Source organism: Lissotriton vulgaris, unplaced genomic scaffold (assembly GCF_964263255.1).
Source record: "Lissotriton vulgaris unplaced genomic scaffold, aLisVul1.2 SCAFFOLD_11150, whole genome shotgun sequence".
Lineage (NCBI taxonomy): Eukaryota > Metazoa > Chordata > Amphibia > Caudata > Salamandridae > Lissotriton > Lissotriton vulgaris.
This window is the reverse complement of record NW_028248396.1, coordinates 9,071-30,771: the sequence shown is the minus strand read 5'-3', so window position 1 is coordinate 30,771 and position 21,701 is coordinate 9,071. Positions and strand designations below refer to the sequence as shown.

The following is a 21,701-nucleotide window of genomic DNA, read 5'->3' as shown; positions in this document are numbered from 1 at the left end:
CCGGTGGTCACTTTCCCGAGAAGAATCTCCCTATTAAGGCTGTTGCGCTACCTTTACAGCAAACTTGTTTATAGCGCCAACGTTATTACACCATTAAACCCATAAGTGTAACGCTTGATACAACTCACCTTCACCGGCAGGAACATTTACTGGACCGAAGACCTTGCTCCGTTGTTTTTTTGTACTACTGGTTATTCTGATTATCTTTTTGTATTATGTTTTTATCTGACTGCTATCCTACTTTGTATTATGTTTTTATCGGATTGCTATCCTTTTTGCATTATGTTTTTATCTGATTGCTATCCTATTGGGCTATTCACTTACTACCAACTACTATATTGTACCCAATAGTTTGTTTAATCACCCTCTTGTTTACCCTAGCCCTTGTTTTCTGTAAAGCGCTCTGATATCTGCAAAGATCTTGTTCGCGCTATATAAAACTTTGAAATAATAATAAGTTAATGGGGAACAAAGTCTTCTGCAATGCAAATTAAATTCCATATACAGTTTGAAAATCTGAAAATGATACAGTTGAACTTCCAGACTAAAATCGATGTAAAAACGTGAGTAATGGCGTGTGAAGACATCATCGAGACTGTAAAGATTAATAAAGAGGGGGGCACCTTTTATTTAGTAACATTATACCTCTATGTACTGAATGTTGGATTATGTAGCTGGAATGAAAAATATACACTCGGATTCGTTAGTCTCAACTACAAGCCCGACAAACAATGCTATAGTATACCAAATATATTTTACAGGAATTATCACTGCAAAAGAAGAAATAATAAAGATTCTCTGTGCTCATGGATGGAACAAGAGAGGAGCATGAGATGGGATTTTTTTCTGCTCAACCTTTAGGACAAAATATAAATATCCATATGTCTGCACTTTATCGATCAGATACTTGGGTCTTGGTTTCACCCACAATATCCCAATTCTCCCTGTAATAAGCTGCTCGGAGCTGCAAAGGGTTCGAATCTGACCTTGCCTGGACAAGCTTCAAGAGCTGTTCAGAAGCAACTTAGAGGTCACTTTGCTCTTCCGGAGTTCCATGTTAGTTTGCTCATCGGGTTCTTCATTTCTGCTTACGCTGTACGTCTGTATTATAACTGGCACAGCGCCAATCTGGCATTTCTCTGTTGCTCAGGTTTGGCACCTTGTCTTTTTTCAGTCCTGCTGAAGTTGCATTACCAATTGTATATATGGCACCAAACCGAGTCACACAGGGAAGAAGCAGACAGAGCACCACTGTGGGCACAGACTTCTTCCATGCTGGCCATCGAGCACAAGTACCTACAAATACATCTACTTTTGTTTCTGAGCAACTGCTGTGTCTGGTGCGTTTCTTTCATTGTAGGAGGGTGTAAAAGTATTTCCATAACACTACCCAATTGTGGGGAAAAAATACATGGAGACCACCAGCCTGAAGACCCCAGTCTATTAAAACTCAATTTCGGTTAACTTTTCAAAACAAGGAAAACACCCTTTGGCTGGAAACATTTTGGATAATTGAACACGACCAGAAAAAGAGCAACAAGAAAACAGCAGAAGGAAGCCAGTGACGGAGAAATGGGGCAGAGGTTCTGGTGTATAGGCATGGGAAGAAGCACTAGGGCCTGGACAATGTTAGCGGTACTTAGGTAGAGGTACTGGGGTATAGGCAGAGGAAGAACATTTAGGGACATAGATAGCCAGGGAATACCTAGGGGTAGAGGTTCTGTATTGTAGACAGCAGGGTATAGAGCTGATCTAGTATAAGTAGGAGTAGAGGAACTAGGCACAGGTAGGAGTAAAGGTAGGCATATGTAGGAGTAAAGGTATCGGTAGAGGTACCAAGGTGCAGATGAGTATGGTTTTAGGCTAGAAGAAGTAGTAAAGTATAGCTGCGGGTAGATAATTAGGGTTAAGAAAAAATATTTGAGGGTGCAAGGGGACAGCAAGGAGTGGATAGAAAGGAGGGGGATGGGTGACTACATCCTGACACACTGTTCCCAACAAGACATCCCCAAACAAGGCAGAGGACAAACAAAGAGGATGAAAGTGTGGACGGGGTAGTCGCTATGTTAAAGGGAAGTAAAGGATCTAAGTGACACTGGAATAAAGACTACAGGTAATTTTGTGGGCAAGGACGGCTTTCCCCAAGATGAATTCCACATCTTGACAATAGTATTCATTTGGAAATTTTCAAGGAAGAAGGTTAGAGGAGAAAGTTTCCAGAGCTGGCTGTTTCTCTACAATAGGTCGATTTTGCATGAATTTATTTGCACTACAGACCGTAGATAATCCACCAAAGGTTCAGGTGGAAAAAAAAATTAACCCTTGGTTGACTAGCTTCCTCAAAAGGTCAATAAGCTGCTACTAAAAATAGTTGATAGAGAAATATACATGCTACTAGGAACTCTACACCAGAAACCCAAGTGAAAGCAATGGCAAAGATCACTGAGTGGTGACAAAACCTATTCCTAGGAATGTCTTAATTTGTGGCAAGTAATGCTAGGATTGATCACTAATTGGAAAAATCAAAAATTGATCACATAAAAGCTACAGGGTTTTAAAAATGTTGATAGTATGGCAGTATTATAGTCACTGAAGAAAATGTGTGGGCAAAACTTTCAGCAATGGTTAATGACTGTACATCTGTCTGCCTTTGGGGCCAGCGCAAAAACAATGAAGATTATGTTGCCAGGGATTGTCCAATTTTGGTCCAAAATGGCAAAATCAGTGCACGATTTTCAGAAGAACCACACACAATCATTTACATGAAAGCTCATTAAGGAAACGGTGGATAAGGTAATAATCGGGCAAGGATCCATCACTCGCAGACTAACACTGGACACTAAAGCAGAAATCCCCTTTAAATTTACAGCAGAGCACAATTAAAACCTCCTTCTGAACGGCAACGTCTGCAGCTTGCTAGGTACCTTCACTTTAAAAAAAAAAAAGACAGACTGTTTGTTACAGACGCTGACCTATAGGTTATTACACAAGAATGCAAACAGCTGTATTGTAACCTTTTTTTTTTTTTAATGCATCTTAAGTAGTGAAGACAGACGAATAATATGTAATACCTTGTTGCTTTTTCCGGCACATCACAGTGAAGAGTGTTGCAAATGCGGATATTAGCACCAGCGGCACCGTGATGGCAATCGCCCGTATTGGACCAGCCCACGGGGAATGCACTGCCAAAAAGGAACATAGTTAGCAATACATATAGGTATGGTTTATCACAAATTATTAAAGTTCTAACCAACGCTACTGGAATTATGCAATTGTGCGGCTGCAACAATCTTCCCATAAGTATAGATTTGCCGCATTAGCCTCGTACTCCATCATCTGCCCCATAGTATGCAGATATTAACCAAAAAACTATTTTGTTTTTAGCTGAAACTGTTCAAAAGTTACTAAAAATGCAGCGACACATTGCAGGGCGGCGGAAGGCCCTTTGCAAAACTTGAATTGTCAGCTTTCTGTTGCTTATTGCTACATTTGGGAGTTAAACTGGTACTAATGAGGTGCAACCAATGCCCAGACAGTGTTACAAAGTTTAAAAAAGACAGAATAATGAAGTAATACTATTACAAAATGTGCTGCATTATTTGCCTTTTCTTGCTGCATAATTTAATCAACCCTGCCTCATAATTTGGCCCTCTCCTGCTGCATAAATCCAGTGGCACTGGGTATAAATACTAAAAAAGTTGAGCAACAGAAATCAGTTTGCATGCCAATGAAACTTGTGTATATCTGAGAGTTAAAATGCAATAATAAGAAACATAACTCAGAAATTCTCAAGGGGTCCGGCTGAGCCAGCTTTCCAAGTGTTTTTCCAGGCTTCTTTCAAGCTAACTCTGTATGGATGAGAAGGTAGTTAAAGCTGGAACTATACAACGTGACGGGGCTGGGCCACAACGCCCTTTTTGTAGATCTGGCCCTTTCCACCATGATGATCTGCGCGCAGTAGAGCATGAGCCAAAATGGAACCTGATCCGCTCCAACACTTTCAAATCACAAATAATCAACCATTTTTCCATGCAGTGCACATCTCGAACACGGAGGAGTCCTCAAAACGTGACTGGGCTCTGGCCCAAGACCTGGTAACAGACACCCTTTCCCAAAGTCTCCTCGCTCCTACAAAGCAGAAGCCTGCCTGAAACTTTGCTGTTGTGGACAGAAAAGAGTCAGGCTTTCAACAAGGAAAACTCTGAATTAATGTGCCATGATGTTTGAGTACAAAATACGAAATGGCTCAAACTTTCTACAAATCCAGGCAGGGACAAAATTCCAAAGAGCACATGAACAAAAACCAAAAAATAAAACAAAATAGTCTTCGAAAGGTTAAAAAAAAAGATATTGTTTTGAACACAAGCATTTCGAAGGAGTACAATCTACCTCCGAATAAGATGAAAGGAAAAAGGAGTGCAATTGAGAGAACTCAACAGCAACTACCACGCTAGACGCAAAAGCATGCACCACATCTAGAGTTCCCCACCGATGCAGCAGGACATTTTGCTTTAGGGGTGATTAGGGAGAAGAAACTTCTAACCTTCATCACAAGCTCCTCCAGGCATGGCCCCACCTTACATGCCTCCACTAAAGCATAAATCGCTACGCCATCTGCATTTCTGAGATCCTGCTCCTTTTCCACAGGCACCCGAACCCTGAAGGTCTAGGAAATGTACTCCCTACTTGGGGTTATGCTTCCAGGACTCCCATTCAAAATGCTGATGATCCACACTGCGCCAGGCAAATTTCTTCAGATTTCTACGCGAGACCACCATGGTCTTGTACAGAACAAACGAAGGCTGGTGGATATAACATCTAATGGACCACCCTCAATTGGGCAAGCCATCCGATACTACATCAGCTGTCCGGGTGGTTGTAAAATGGGGGACCCCTATGGAGCCAACTGATGCTTCTCTATGGAGAACACTGGCTTAACCCATCTTCCAAAAAGAGTAGCAAAACAAGGGGGAGGGGCTATGTACTGTTACCATTCACCTGTAAGTGAAGGCCAAAGTCAATTACCCGGTAAGTGACAGTAACGAGAGGTAGAAATGTCGCCCAATAATTCACCATCAGTCTGAACAACTTCTAAAGTTCTTATGAAAAGCTGCCACAATTCTGTTCTGCTTACAGAGAACTATAGCTCTTTCACTCAAATCCATTTTAATGGATTCACATTCTGAATTCAAATAGAAACTCTAAAAGGGGAAGGTAAGTTTTCATTAAAGATTTTTTTTCCAGTAGCAGGGGTCTTTCGAACATAAACACTCTGCACAGAAAGCCTAAGCAGTGCATACCTCGCAAGAGTACAGGCATGACATGATGTTGGTAGATGCAGATAACATGCAGGTATTTATAAAACTACAGTGGAAGCCTTTAGAGGTGGTGGTGAAAGCATGGGGTTTCAGACGGGTGGTCTTAGAAGCTGAGGAGGAGGGCTTTGAGGGCAAGGTTCAGTGTGCGTTGGATGTATGAAGCACATATTCCATAGGGGAGGGTGTTTGAGCGGTGGGGACCTAAAAAGGCCAAAGAATGGAAAATGAGAGGAAACGCAGGGTTCTGCTCCAAAGGCAGATGTGGGATGGTCAAATGTGTTTATTCTCCGGAGTCGGGTGTCGATAAAAAAGAAAAGATGGTAGAGAGAAGTACAGAAACCATCGTTTGCAGAGGTTTTCAAAAGGCACAAACCTCACTGTGCGAGTTTGCCTCACTCAAGCGAGCCGTGTTACCTTCAAGTAAGGGGCCGGTGCCAGACCATCATTTGCAATAGTATAATAAAGCAGTCAACTGGTTATAGTTGTATACATCTTTACTGCCCAGCTCTTGACCATTGTCAACTATAAATATCTGTAATATAATGCAGATAACCTTTCTCACAAATAAAACCTAAATCTGTCCTGTCATTAACCTCTCAAAATGTTTCCTTGCTGTAATGGTTGTAGTGAGCATCCTCATCTTGTGAAACCCTGGCAGTGATCTGAGTTCACAAGGCAGAGCTTTAGAATTGATGTTTGCCCAGGCCACAAAGAGCAGATACCTCTTGTGCTTCAAGCTAGGTATCACCATAAACATGCCACAAAGCAGTAGAAATACATCCCTCAGTGTGTCTTCAGATATCTGTAAATGGGGCAGTTCCACTATTAGCCGAAGCATCCCACCCCAACTGGGAATCATGGTCTATTGAACCTAGTCTTACTGGCTTCTTTAGTGTTCTAGGAGAAATTTCATCTAGTTTGCACCTTGGTAATATTAAAAGGCGGTCACCATGTTTGTGGGTCTGTGCATTGGAGGTTGATTTTGTATAAAATCTGTGCAGTGTTCAAGAATTATGGTCACACCTTCTCATGGTGAGGAATAACCACAGTTTTTCCTCTGCTAGGTGTGATGAGGGAAGCCAGGGTATCAAGTATTACTGCATACTAGATTGTTCCTTCACTGTGCAAGGAGCTCTGAATGCTTGTGTATCCATGCTCACTGTAGTGTACTGCCTCCAAGATTTGATTGCAGTGGCAGCTGCTTTTATAAAGGGAGTTGGTGTATTGTCGGAGGTGCCGCTACCTTGCGCACAACACTAAGCTGCATCAGTCTCTTCCGATTCGGCACTTTTGGATACTTTGGCTGTCTCCCATGTTTCACCTCCTGCCCATCTATAAAGCTATGATTCTTAAAGGCCTTATTCTGCACCTCTGGTTTTGCCTCCATTCAAACTCGAAATCAGGGACGAATGGTGCCTGAGCACCAGCCCTGTCATCATCAGCCAGTGGAGCCTCCCTCGTGCAGAGGTTTGTGGCCGCCTTCCCCTGTATAACTGTACTGTCTGCTCACCGCTGATGAACGTCCAGATGACGCCCAACAAGGACCTCCACTCTCACTACCGTCTAGTGTAACGAGTTAAAATCCTGTGAAGTAACAATTTGCCAAATCATATCTCCCCCACTCCCAAAATTCCTACCTGCAGCATCCATTCTCTTACTTTTGCTATGTAAGGGATAGGAATTAGGTAGGCCTACTTTACAAGCAAACTTAACTACAACAACTAAATAAAGAACAAGGAAAATTAACGTCTTCAAATAAAAAATCTGTTTATCCATTTGAAATGAATCCAGTAGATCCTGGTGCTGTGACAACGTATCTTTCTATAATAACGCATAACTGGGTATTTAAAAAAAAGAGAGGCTTCCTACCTGGTTTCAGGGTGTAAATCATCATTTTCCTTGTGGTGTTGGTGTCATCAACAAGCTTGAAATAAAAAATACATATTAAAAAATAAACATAGCAGTGGCGGAACAATTACTCGATTATATTAACTTTTACCAAAGTACTTGTTTTTGTTTCAACGTTTGTCAGTGAAGTTAACAAAAAATAAATTAAGGGCCAACATTCTTTCTGTAAGGGATCTCAATAACCAAAGAAACTTGGTGCTTTGGTGTAGAAAACTGTAAACCACCATTCATTCTGCATAGGAAGAAATACAAAGATGCTGAGGTAAACCTCTTGCTTGGACAGAGTTTTAAATCAGTCCACTACTGAAATCGGAGCCGCCCCCATTTATCTCCAATCCCTCGTTAAACCTTATGTACCAGCACGTTCTCTCCGTTCTTCTTCCCAACATCTGTTCTGTGTGCCTAAGTTCAGGCTTTCCAGAGTGGGTGGTCGCTCTTTTGCTACTTTAGGACCCAAACTCTGGAATTCTCTTCCCCTGGACTTACGTGTGGAGCACTGTCATCTCCGCTTCCGTAAAGCCGTAAAGACCTGGCTTTTTGCCCAATAACTTTCCCCTTGGATTTATTATGCTATCACTGTCAATCAGCGCCGGGAAACCCTTACGGGTAGCTGTCGCGCTTTATAAGATTAATTAATAAATAAATAAATACTGAAGAGGACATATTGCCTAGTTCTCAACATTAAGCCCCTCTTCAGGATAGGCAAACCTAGATCTACATCTACAAATCACGCATAATGTATCTGTAAAAACACAGACAAAATTAGAGCCACGTGGTTAAAAAAGGAAAACAGTAAGTACAGCATAGAAAATAATCTGAATGAAATTAAAGTAAATGGAAAAAAATGACAAGTGCAGCATTTTCAATTTCTGCTGTTTAATAATGCACTAAAACGAATCTAATTATCTGACGCATTTCTTGTTCAACTTCTAGTAGAATTTAGCCACTGCTTAAGTGCCCTGATTTAATTCGAAGACAAGATTGAATAAGGTAAAAGCGATGGAAACATTGAAACATTTTGATACATCTTTAATGCTAAGAATGGCAATTTTTTTACAAATATATTTTGGAGAAAAATGGCCATCCTTAACATGGCTACTGAGTTCAGTCATTTTTACCTCTATCACATAGTCACCAGGTGAAACATTCTGCAGAATACAGTTCGTCACTTCTACATTATGGTCCTGAGGAAGAAGAATAACAATTATTTGTTAGTACTTAGCTGCATACATCCCAGCAAGGTCAATGACATTACAAAAGTCTTTAATGGAGGGGACTCAACTTTCCGGACTTCTGCTATCTTAAGAACGTGACCGATGACAAGATTCTGATGAGTCAGATACTCCTATTTCGACAAATTCTTCTTTAGTGTTTTAGTAACAATATTGAGCATGGTAGATTTACACGGCATTACACAAAAGCTGTTTATTGCTCAGCCACTTCTGAAGCACACACTGTATAGACACAAAGGTAGAACCCACACAAAGGAAACTGTTTTTCCTCACATGCGTAGAGACAATACTCCATGACATGACCTTGCTCATGTACCTTCACCATAGGCGCATGATCAAAAAGTCCTCCTTCTGCACCCTGAAGGTCGCACTGGTTGCTCTCTACTCAGGGGTTAGAGGAGAGGCCTTGTACCCTTTCAAAGTGCACTTTAGGAGGGGTACCAAAATGATATATATATATATATATATATATATATATATATATATATATATATATATATATATAAATAATCATTCATTATATGGGATTTGATTATAAGAATATATATATTACCTAGTGGCATACACCACTAGATAGTTATAGTTAGGTCTGCTTTTCCATTGTTTGCTAACAACTCTAGACCCGTTTGCTGAATCTTCACAAAACTTCTGCAAAACAAAGATCATCCACCTCAGCGCCTTCCTTGAAAGTTTGGGTTTGATCAGTCACGCAGGGGAGCGAGAAAAAAAAAAGGGGAGTCCCAAAATGCGAAATGCCTATGCGTTTTCCATAGACTTCTTTAGGCAAGGCTAGGGCAAAAACTGCTTAACAGAACTATCCCAAATTTGGCAGGAAGCTAGCTCTTGTTCCGCATTGTTCTTTTCGTGATTTGGTGTGCATCCATTCATTATTTTGAGAAATTAAGGGACAAAAATAATTGTGTATCAGGAGGGCTGGGTCTGCAAGCATCAATTAAAAAATTAGAGTGTTCTAATTGGCCCAGGGAGCTTTATTTCCCACAGGCCATCTTGCTTCCGCTGGAGTCAGACTCCAGGAGAAGCGAGAGCTCTGATCTGCGGCCAGCAACATGAGAAAAATGCTGCTGGCAGCCATTATAGGATCGGAAACATAGTCCTCATGCCTGAAGTAAAAAATAAAATAAAACATTAAAAAAAAAAAACACACAAGGGAGTAAGGTAGGAAATAACCTGACCACCCTAGGCCCCAAGAGGGGGGAATACCCAGAGGACACTCAATGGGGGGACCCAAAGGACGTCCCATGGGGGAGGGGGGGGATGACCCAGAGGACATTAATGGGGGGCAGAGGATGTCTCATGGGGGGACCCAGAGGACACACCATGGGGGGGGGGGGGGACCTAGAAGACGCCCCTTGGGGGTGGAACCCAGAGGACGCCACATGGGGGGAGGAACCGGGAACCCAGAGGACGCCACATGGGGGGGGAACCAGGAACCCAGAGGACGCCACATGGAGGGGGGGGGGGGGGACCAGAGGGGGCCGCATGGGGGGCAGAACAAAAACGCCTCAATCTGAGATAAAAAAATAAATTGCCAGCTAGGTCACATTTAGTAACCTTATGACCCAAGGAGTCCACCCTCAGGCTGTGTTCATAAAGGGGAGGGGGTCTGTGTGGTCCCCCTCCCCAAGCCTGCTGAGGCTACGGGGAACCCACCCCCGGGTCCGAAGATAGTTTATATGGGAGGGGGAACAGCACGCCCTCCCTATCCTCAGGCCTCCAGAAGACCCGGGGAGCTCAACCCCAGGGCAGAAATGTGTTTATATGGGAGGGGATGGGGCGGCGGCTGTGCGGCCCCTAACTTTTAACGGGCTTGAGGAGCTCACACCCAGGGTTGATTACTTTAAGCAATTGGGGTACCACATGGACCCCCTCCCAGAACCATTAATAGCAGAGGGGAACCCCCTTCCCCTGGGTCATGCTCGCAAGCTATGTCCCAGGGAGCCCACCCCGGGGACATAGCAGTTTTCAGGCCCGGACTGGTGAGTCTGGGCACCGGGCAATCCCCCGGTAGGCTGGAGGAGTTTGGGGGCCGGTTTTTGAAAAGGGGGCCAGTTTTGTGGCTGGGGGCCAATTTTCAGTCCGACCGTCACAGCCTGTGACGGTCAGCGACTCGGACTGAAAATCAGTCCCCCAGGCGGGCCCCAGCCTCAACAACAGCGTGCAAGTAAGTGCAACCTAACCCCAACGACGGAGGAGGAGGTGCCTGTGCGCGCAGTGCACAGAATTGCCTCCTCTTCTACCGCGTCTCTCTCTGCGCCTGCGCGCCTCCAGGGTGCAGCGGGGGTGGGGGGGGTTGGGGGTGGTGTAATTCCCGCATGCGCATTTCAATTACTGTGCGCGTGACTGCCAGTGGGAGACGGAGTGACGAGAGCGAGGAGCGGTGAGTCGGGCCATAATAACATAATTGTGTAGGCCTGCTAGCGCCGCCTTACCCGCCTGCCCGACCCCTCCTGTGTCTGTAGTAGTAGTTAGCAGGCGCCAGTGGGAGACGGAGTGACGAGAGCGAGGAGCGGTGAGTCGGGCCATAATAACATAATTGTGTAGGCTAGCGCCTTACCCGCTGTCCCCTACTGAGTCCTGTGTCTGTAGTAGTAGTCAGACTCAGCAGGCCTGAGGTGAGTCCGTGACAAGATTCAGCCCTCCTGACTCAGACGGAAAAAGCTGTTTGAGCGAGGTACTGTACTGTATTTAATTACAATCATTACTGCGTCACCTCTGCAGAGAGCGGACCCTGCTGTGAGAACTCGGCCTCACATACTTACGAGAGGAAAGAAAGTATGTGGAATCAAGCCATAGTGAAAATGTGTCCCTCCCTGTACTAATTGAAATGGATAAGAATGTTTCTGAAAGAGCGAACATACTTTTCCTGTAAGTTCTGGAACTTTTTTTCTGAGCAGTGAATGAAAAGAAGTTGCCAAGGAAGCATTATCTTCATCCATGTTTAACGCAAAAAATATACTCCTTGGTATTAATGCCCTTTCATATGTTGTATTCTGGAAATTGACATTTGTTTACATTGAAATTAATTCAAGTCACAAAACGAGCAGGTAAAGCATTATCTTACATTGGTTAGAGCAGAATGACACCATTGCAGCGTAAGGGCAGGCCCTGCCTTACCTCATCCTAAAGGCCGACCTTAAGATGAGATGAGACAGGTGCCTTACACTGCTAACAGATAGCAATAATGTACTGCGTTGCAGCTGGGAGCTGTAAATGTGACTCTTTTGCTGGCAGGGAGGTGCCAAGGGAAAAATGCATGTTGGCTTGCTGTGCCGATAATCCTGGCACGGTTTTTGTAAACAACTGCATGAAAACGTGAATATTGTGTTGTCTAGTGATAAAGTATAAAAGAGTTAAAGGTCACCCCTAAAAAGTCGTGAAAGATCACTGGGGTCTCCTTTGTCCTTGATGGCTGCTTGCTTGAATCTCCGGTGATCTGTTTGCTGCTGATGAAGGCTTTCGTTAGACCCACTCACATAGTAGTAGACATAGTAGGACTAGTATTTTTTTCCCAATTAATAAGTACAATTATAAATACTGTGAGCGCACTAACACATAGCAGTTGAATTTGTGCAAACAGTGCTAGTGGACCAGATGTTTGAAGGGGGCTGTGGATGATATCTCAAACCCAAAGTCCAAAACTGATTTTCTCACATCAGTACTTTCTCATATTATTCACTGTTTCTCCTGTATCACCGTCACGTGTTTGACAGCTTTGCAGCACTTCTCAGTTTTCTCTTGAGAACGCACATTTTGCTATCCTATGGTAGGTGCCACATTTTTCTCTGGTTCTAACTCCCCATTACTACTACTGACCGTTAATCCAGTTATCCGGCTGCATTTGGGGCCTCAGGGGCAGCCATGCATGTGATCACATTCCTCCTTATTAGCACCACTAAAGGTAAATGTGATCCTAAAGCTACGTTGTCTATTCCACCTTGTGTGATGCATATGTCCCTCCTAGTCTAATGCATTATGCATACACAAATGCCGGCCAATCACAGACACATTTACACAGCTCATATTCACGGAGCGTGGAGCCGCATAGGGAGCGTCGTCTCAGGGCCGCTTCAGACATCCCTGCCTACCCCACAACTACATTTAAAGTGGCCATTCACTGAAGAGAAATAAAAAACAGACTTCTGCACCCAGTCTTACATCACAAAAAAAATAAACAATAAGTCTTCCACAATGTTCCTCTGTTTGATGATGCCAGTTTGGGTTTTCAGAGATGCTGTGAAAACATTCATTAGATTGGCCCATTTTACAGTGATGCCACCCTGACTGTTATGGGGCTCACTGCACCCTCATGCTGCACTCTTTATCACAATACAAATATGCTGTTCTAGACCTTTTTTCCTGACACCGCCAACACATGTTGAGATGGCGGCATCCAATGGAATGATGTTTGGCATTGGGGAAATTTGTATTGATCAACTGAGGAGTGGAACTAGAAGGCAGAGAGTAATACAATGTCACAGTGCATTACTTGCTCACCATCCTTTAAATAAAGCTGAATCCGGTGGCATTTGACTCAAGGGGCGTACTGTTGGCTGATGTGCAAAGAATCGAAGTACGATTTACAGGGAGGTTGATGGGTTTGTTGAATGCCACACATGCAATAATGACGGCCTGTCAACAGAAGGTCAGGCTGTTGGTTGCTTGATGCTTTAATAAAAGGTGTACTTAGTGCAAAATCTGCTTCGTTTACTTTGAGCTTAAACATACCCTTCAAGTATACTGTGCTGGGATCGGACATTGATAGTGTTCATACACACCCTCAAGTAGCCTACTGGAGAAACACCTCACAAGTTGCCTGTTTTGCAGGAAGTGTGGGAGATATATTTAAATTGGGCTGTGATCTTTGCAGTGTTTGCATACGGTCAAGCCTACATTTTGTACTGATCGAGGAACCTTCCATTACAAAGACGATGCTTTCATACTTTCCCACTTTCCATGTGTGCTGTTGATGCAGCTCACGTCCAAAGTTTGAAAAATATTGAGACAGGGGCTTTGTTTGGTCAATCTGGGCCTAAATCCATTGTTTTTTTGCTCATCATGCCATTCCAGGTTGGACCCAGTAATATGCAAATCAGTCTTAAAAAGTGTTGCTGTGTGGAGGTTCTGATCTGTTTTAAGAAGCTTGTGTTTGGTATAAACCATTTAAGTTGGATTGAATTAATGTAACTACTTTGTATGATGGTCATTATTATTGTGTGTTTCTTAATAAATATCCTAAACAGTAAATGTAGGAACATTAGGTCTTAAGTACTGGAAATGGAACTGAGGTGGGGGTAGGGGGGAGGGGGTGGCAGCGACAGAGCGGGAAAGCCAGTCCTGAAAGGTGGATGCAGTCTCAGCCTATGGTGTCCCAGGACATATGGATTATTTTTTTTTCACAAAATCTGCCCTCATGTCAATTCACAAGGAGAAATGCTAGCGGTAAAGGTGTTCATGATTAGCTACATAGGTCACAAACAGACCACATTATCAGATGTCCTGGAGGGTTGAAGCACATGGACTGTATCTATTTGTATGCTGCAAGTTTGAGTGTATAATAGGATAGGTCAGATGGTTAATGCACTTATTGTGGCGATCGCTGTGCTAACTGATCACTCTGAATTAGAACCAATATAAATAGCTTAGAGAGTTTATATACCTACCTCGTACAACCTACAGGTGAAATGTTCAGTTCCTAATTGTTTGCGGGTGCCAAACATGCAAGACACAGGTTAGAATCCAGGTAAAAACACTCAGTGTAAACAATAATTTCTTCTACGCTGATTAAATGTATACCTGTTATGAATTGCCAAGACCAACTAATATTATGGTATGCTGTATATATGATTATGTTAGTGTAATATCACACATGGCCTGCATGCTCTATGTGCCTACTTTACATACTACACGTAAGCAGATCCTTCTTTTGAAGTGGCATGCGGACAGTGCACCTATGTACCCTCTGATGGGCTGCTGAGCATGGAGGAAAGGTGTGCCAGTGCGTACTTTGAACCCTAACACCTCTCCAAGTGTTATTGTTTGTTACTATACTTTTTGGCTATGCACTCTCCTCAGATCATCACTCTGAATAGCTCCTTTTTCTTTGCGCTGTATTATTTAGCATTCTCCTTCAAGCTTCTCATTAAGGCCCGAACAGTGAATCTCCATGTTGGGATCTTAGTTTTGTCTTGTGCCCGATTTTACCATACCTCTGGTCTGGAATGTGACAGCAGGGAGTTTGGGCTAATATGCAGACTCTTCATATTTAAATAGGAAGTCCTTCGTAATAATGATGTATTCACAAATAGTAGCAGGCTCTCCAGAAGTGTATCACACTTATTTTATCCATATTCTGCTACGAAGAACTCACCACCCCTGGCTTAGCACTGTCTCTTGGTGGAATCCAGCCCCTGTCCAGAACAAAACTTGTATTTGCCACCTACATCACTTTTGCTATATAAAACTGTACAATCTAGAATTGATTCCGAAAAAGGCTAGCATCTACATTCAGCACATACAATTTAATGAATATGACTGGGTGGGTAACCTGATGTTCTTTAAGGTCATCATCTACTGTTTACTGTGCTTTGAAAGCTGATACAATTTGAATATGTAACGAAATATGTGCTGTAAAATTCACCAACACATGTTGAGATGGCGGCAATTGAACTGAACCCCCCCAAGCCCCCCTAGTGGCCGTCGGGCTCGCTCGCTGCGCTCGCTACGCGCTGTACTGGGGCTGGTCCGCTACGCGCCGGACGGGGGCTGGTCTTGCAAAATTTGCCAGGGCTGCTTTCAGTTCCCAGTCCGGCCCTGGCAGTTTTGCTGCCTGCACGGAAGTGGGCAGGAAAACCTGCATTTGCTTTCACTTGAAGCATTTTTAAATTTCCCGCAAAGTGGAAGCATAAACCAAGTTTGCTCCCAGCGGGCCAGAGCTTCAAAAATACTCCCATCCACTAAGAGCGGATTTTTGATCTGTTTACCTGCCCGCACTGAAGCGGGCAAGGAAAAGAGTAAAAAACAAATTGCTCCCATCATGATGGAGCAGCATTAGGAGCGGTTCCCTCCAGGTGAGGGCAATGCAGGCTCCCGCTGTATGTGGGGAGCTAATGGGGGCCTTGCTGGCCTTGGGGTTCCCTTGAGATACCCCACTGACCGTATGAATGCATGCCCTGGGTGGGCACCCACTTTTAACTGACCGGGGTCCCAAGGAAAATTATGCCGGACCCTGGGGGATGGGGTCTCCGGGGCCGAAATATGTGTGGGAGGAACAGGAAACTTGAGCCCCCCCCCGCTCCCTCAAAATGATGCAGGGCCCCGGTGGGTGGAGTGGCCAGGTCCGAAATAAGCCCCCCTACCCTTTATTTAAAAAGTGTCTCTGGAGAATGAGGTCCCTAGGGCAGGCTTAAGAAGGTTCGGAGAAGGGGTGTGGACCATGCGGCTTTGCAACATCTCCCTTTTTAAAATAGAAATAATTGTAGGGGTGGGCGGAATTTGCGTAGTCGCGCTACGCAAAACTCATCCAAACGGTAAAAAATTTCAGCCAGCACGCAAAGTTCCACAAACACGGGAAATTGCTTGTTCCGCCCATTTTCGATGCTTTTTTGCTGTTCGCGAACGCTGTGTGTGCTCCAGGAGAAATATCATGCGAACACACATTTTGAAAAGTGCGAACAAGCAAAACATTCCGCGAAGCCGCGGATTGCAGAATTTCTGGCAATTCCACGGTCTCAGCGGAGCGCGAAATTACCCAAATTCCACGTGCGGAACGGAATTTACCACCCAGGCCTAAATAATTGGCCCCAGGGGATTGGGTCCCCTGGGCTGTAAACTGCTTGGGGATGGGCCACTTCCCTTTACAAATACACAGTCTTGGGGAGATGGGGCACCCAGGGCTTAAAGAGGTTCCGGGAGGGGGGCTGCAAAGCTCCTTCCCTTTATTTAAATAAATGGCACCAGGTTCTCTGGGTTGATAACAGCTCAGGGAGTGGTGCAGTGTGCCCCCCCCGGTTATTTCTGGAAATGACCCTGGGACATTGGTTCCAAGGGCTTTGAAAGGTTCGGGGAGCGGGGGCCCGCGCAGCCCCTCACCCTTTAACTTAAATGTACGGCCCTTGGGGATGGGGCCGACAGGGCCTGAAGAGGCTGGGGGGGGGGGGGGGGGGGGGGGGGAGGGATACAGCCCACCTCACCTTTAATAATACATACGAATTTCCTGGGTAATGGTGACCCCAGGATGAGGCTATATGGGCAACCCCCTGCCACGCGTAGCCGAAAGCCATGTTCAGTGTGGAACTGGCTGACTTTTGGGGGGTGTAAAAAGGGCGAGTGGAGGGGCGGGGGATTCATTTTCTTATGGTAATTAAATATTTTACATAAAAAAAAACTATAAAATCACTGAAAAAAACACTGGTTAAAGTGAGGCTATAGTTAGGTGAACTTGTCAGTAGCGATCGTTAACGTTTTGAACAAAAGCATTTTTTTTTTTTAAAACACACACATTCACCAGTTTAAGTTAGCAGGGCTAACTCTAACTTGCGCCCCAGCCATGCACGGCTTATAACTTCTTATATGATATTACTCATTATGTTCTATGACATAATTTATGACATCACTGCTGGCATCCCAAATGAAGCTTACCGGTCTGCAGGTCTTTTGTTTAAAGGGACCCTCATGCTTTAGCTTGTAATGAAGATAATAAGACTTGAATCCATAGGTGTAAGGTGCGTGGTCAAATGACACATGCATGTTGAAACCTTGCTGGCTCACACTAAGGTTCTTTGGCTTCCAAACTGAAAAAAATAGAGAATTTTTTTTAAGCTACAATCTTAACACCGTAATATATTCATCATGTTTGTAAGACCACAACTATACTCACAAGGTCTGCAGATCAGACTGTCAGGCTGTAACAGCATTTCACAAGCTGGAAAGACACAAGTATAGATCATAACTTTTGCAGCATCACTTTTAACACAATGCAAAACATCAAGAAATCAGAGGCAATCATTCATTGTCCCTCGTTATTTAGAGCAACTGTACAAAAAAGACACATTCACACATTACTACAATGCAAATGTCAAAATCACATTAATTACCATAGTAAATCAAAAATGAAATGAAAAAAACACGGTATTGCCTCAAAGATTGCATGTAACACATACTTTTTCACATGGAAACAACTCTCCTAATAATCACAATCTCGCTCCTGTGTGTGTTTTCTTTTCCTGCAAAACTTGATGAACCCTTTTCATCATGGACTTTGTCACATATCTTTTGTTAAAACAAGGGCACATGAAAAAAATACAGTGTCATAAACCTTATCTGCAGTTCTGCATGCAAAAGGGAGTTATGAGTCATGGCCCCGCCCCACATTAAAAAATGGTAATATTTACACTCTGTACAACAACATGTTTAATTTATATAAATACATATAGACCGATACACACATACGCCGAGTTTCGTTGATACTCCTGTTCTTATGAACAAATGCATGCATACTTATGAAAGGAGATCAAGAAAATGTTCAAAAACAAGAGATTAATATTCTTTCCAACATAGGAATAGTGTGTTTGAAGTGGAAAAGAGAAACCAATTGAGAGAAAGCCGAAAAAACAAAAAGGTCAAAATGCTCGAGGTCTATGGTAATTTTTAAATCATAAATATAAATTAAACAAAAGGAATTTAAATTAAAAAAATATTAAAATCCTTTCATGCTGAATGCAATAAAATGCTCATCAAGCCATGAAGATGGGTGGTGCTAAAAGCCATGCAGAGAAAAGGCGCAAAAGGCAATGGATAGAGAAGGGGCAAAAAGCCCATACGGTTGGCATATATGTAAAAGACCTTGCAGACTAAAGGTGGAAATAATACCATTCAGTTTTAAAGGCACAGAAAATGCTACCCCAAAACATCAAAAGGTAGCATAAATAGGGGACATAAAGGACAGGCAAATCACACATATCAAAAGGATACACATATTTATAAAGTGATAGAAGAAAGGTGTAAGGAATAAACATTCAGAAACCGAACAGAACATTGAAATGTGTGAAGAAATGGACAGGAAAGACTAAGAAAGGTAAAAGAAAACGGGTGATGGGGTGGGGGGTTGGAGGGGTGGGAGAGACCAGAAATAAAAAATATATGAAGAAAGAGGAGTTGAACCCAGTAGAGTATAGTAATATGTTCGGGTAGGGAGCACAGGAAAAGTGAGCAGCAAGGGTACAAATAGCAAAACTTGTGAAATGGGACAGGAAAAATGAAAAGCCTTAAGACTTAGTAGATGAAATGATGTAGGAAGAGTACTAGAGGAATAATAAAAAGAAAACAATGGGGGCTGTTCATGAAGGGTGAGGAGAGAGGAAAATACGTGAAAGGGAAAAGTGGAGAAATTGAGAGGAATAATAAAAGAGAGGGAGGGAACATAAAAAGGGATAAAGGAATATGTGGATAGAATGGAACAAATGTAAGAATACATGAGGACACAATAGTTGAGACATGAAAATTGAGACGTGAAAATGTAGAATAAGAACATTTAGTAGGGTGGAGAAAAATGAATCGGAGAACAGGATTAAGGGAATTTTGGAATAATTAAAAAACTGCAATGCAGAGACATTATAGGGCAAACAGAAATAATGGTAAAGCAAAGAACTTTAAGCCTGCAAATCCAAAAACACGAAGATGGCACATCCCCCAATATCTGCTGCCTTAGCGACTGTGCCCTATAGCACAACCGCATCATAAAGAGTTGCAAAAACATTACCATAAGAGTTACACTTACTTCGACTTCGGAAAAAGAACGGGTGGTAGTTGCTCTCATTTTTAACAGAAGGAAATGGAATGACCTTTACAAAATAATCGGTTTCAAATTTGAGGTTTAAAAATGGCTGAGATTCCATCACCTAACGAAAGAACAAAAAGACAAAGGTTTTGAAACCTCAAGCCATCTAACATTAGCTTTGCACAATCAATAGCATAGTACAAGAACGCTCGCCACATTAGTTCATAACATCTACTTGTCCACTTTAAGCCAAAGTGCAGCACCACAAAAAGTGAGTTGAACAAACTTGCAATATCTGTTGTCCAATGCACAGATGAGGCCACAAATTACACATGCTGTAGCAATATCCTGGAGCAGTAGGTTATTGGGAAAGATCAGTGCTGCATTTTCAGGAACATCCCTGATCTACAACTCCAATCGACCGGAATAATTATAACGAGAGAGGAAGTCCCAATCTCAAAGTACTTTTGCACCAGTAACTACATTGAACTTCAATAATAGTTCTCCTATGAGCCCTTTAGTTTGCATCATGACATTTAAAGAACACACTCAGAACAATAGTATGAATATAACTTCTGTCAAAATATTGCTTCAAGTAATAGGTAGTCTCTGATTCCTGAATTTAACGAATTGTACACACTATCTTCTGTATTTCACTTGCGGTGGTAGAGGGCAATAAACGCTTTCAGTTGATTCAAAGACCTATGCCACAATCTACTTACCGATTTATTAAAGCTAGCGTTGAGCTGCTTCGGATCTTTTAAAACCATTTGCTGGCACAGTCTCCCTTCGGATTTCAGCTCCTCCAGGATTACACGAAACCCCTTCAGAAATTCCAGACCTAAGGAGTAGAAATCACATTACAGGTGTGAGGAAAAATGCAGGCACTTGTGAACATTTCAGTAAGAAGGCATTAAAGGCTAGGCATCTTAGTGTCACCGGACTCCGTCTCGTCTTACAAAGTCCATTAGATAGGGTCTCCGGATAAAGCTGTATCAGAATATCACTGACAAAAACAGCAACATACCAAAATATGGACTACCAGTACCTTGTTAAAGTTGGCACACATAGCTAAGTACAGCTTCACTATTCTTAACCATGCATTTATTTACCTTAAATACTATTCAGAAAGTGAGTGTGTCAAGGTACATACAGGTGGAGTTCGGAATGGTAAATCTAGACTGGATTAATGATATTCCAGTAGTCGATATAATGGCCATGGTTTTGTCTGTATTCCAGTGTCAATATTCTGGTAGTAAAACCTGGTACATTTCTTTATCATTCAATGCTCCTCTATCAGTAGCCTTTCCAGATCACTTTAGTTTTGAAGCTCAGAGAAGGTTAAAATACAATAGAAAGATTTGTCATATTAACTACGTGTTTTAACATCTTACTTGCAAGTTCAAATACAACCTGAAATTGTATTGGGCAATAATTGTAATAAATAGTTTTAGGAAGGGACAGATGATGTAATGCAGAATGTGATTTTGACTGAGGAAAATTAAACGAACAAATAAATAACAGTGTATGCGCTACTGGGTGAACCTCATATGTCTTCTCACTGTCCATTAGACTCCATATAGGGTCTTCTTTTGGTATTTTTGCTTATTCCATCCTGACCCAGAACAATGGTCTGAGGTACCACATTCTCATATCCCCAAAGATCTTAGCGGTATGAGTCGTAATGATGTGTCCGCAACTTAAAAGCCTGTTCTTAACCTGCATTTCTTATGGGACCAAATTATAGTCAAGACGACTCTCAGGAGCAACATTTATAGAAGTACACAGAAGTACAAAAAAGTACAAAAAAGTCCAAAACTTTGTGGGATTACAACTGTGGATCCTATTTTCGAAGGAATCTGGCCTGATGGAGCAAAAATATCCCAGAGGAGATAGTCCTCACTGAATTATTGATTTGCACCTGTAGCAGTTACACGCTCTGTCTCGGTTACATCCTTTCAGCTTCAGACATTTATCTATATCCCTTCTCTGCCTCTTTGATTAAGGCTGAGAGAAATGTAAGTCAACTCGCTAATCCAATGACAGAGGTTTCATCTGTCAACGACTGCATTCGCACTCATCTGGCAGACAAGTCCTTATACCGGGCAGATGTCTTACTTTGGTTTACAAAGGTTTTATTTTCTTAAAAGCATGAGTAAGTCATTGAAGGGGAGTTCTCAGTAGAAAGAATGGTAGCAGAAATTAACAAGCATTGGCAAAGCCAAGAGGTCTGGTTTAATGCGCTCATTCAGAGTGAGTGTACAACAGGAAGTCAGCAGGAGCAGCCAGAGAGGGTGATAGTAGTAAAGTAGTACCTGATGCAGTTCAATGCAAGCGCTCTACTAGAGGCAGAAGCGTACACACAAACAAGCCAAGATCATTACGTGAGAGATGAACACTCTACTGGACTGAGCCAAGACCAGATTAAGAAAGTCACAAGCTAATGGT

General features: G+C 42.7%; 1 protein-coding gene across 1 annotated transcript in view; it reads right to left on the bottom strand.

Annotated features, from left to right (window-relative positions):
• LOC147664125 (interleukin-17 receptor D-like) overlaps positions 1-20,095 on the bottom strand; it is a 39,755-nt gene extending 19,660 nt beyond the window's left edge. The window contains exons 1-7 of the mRNA XM_086949975.1: positions 19,976-20,095; positions 19,254-19,374; positions 17,355-17,399; positions 17,117-17,268; positions 8,345-8,410; positions 7,188-7,242; positions 3,072-3,182 (exon numbers count right to left, since the gene is read on the bottom strand). Of these exons, the coding sequence (XP_086806101.1) occupies positions 3,072-3,182; positions 7,188-7,242; positions 8,345-8,410; positions 17,117-17,268; positions 17,355-17,399; positions 19,254-19,374; positions 19,976-20,023 (598 nt within the window). The 5' untranslated portion in view covers positions 20,024-20,095. The remainder of the gene's footprint in view (positions 1-3,071; positions 3,183-7,187; positions 7,243-8,344; positions 8,411-17,116; positions 17,269-17,354; positions 17,400-19,253; positions 19,375-19,975) is intronic.
• Positions 20,096-21,701: the final 1,606 nt, after the last annotated feature.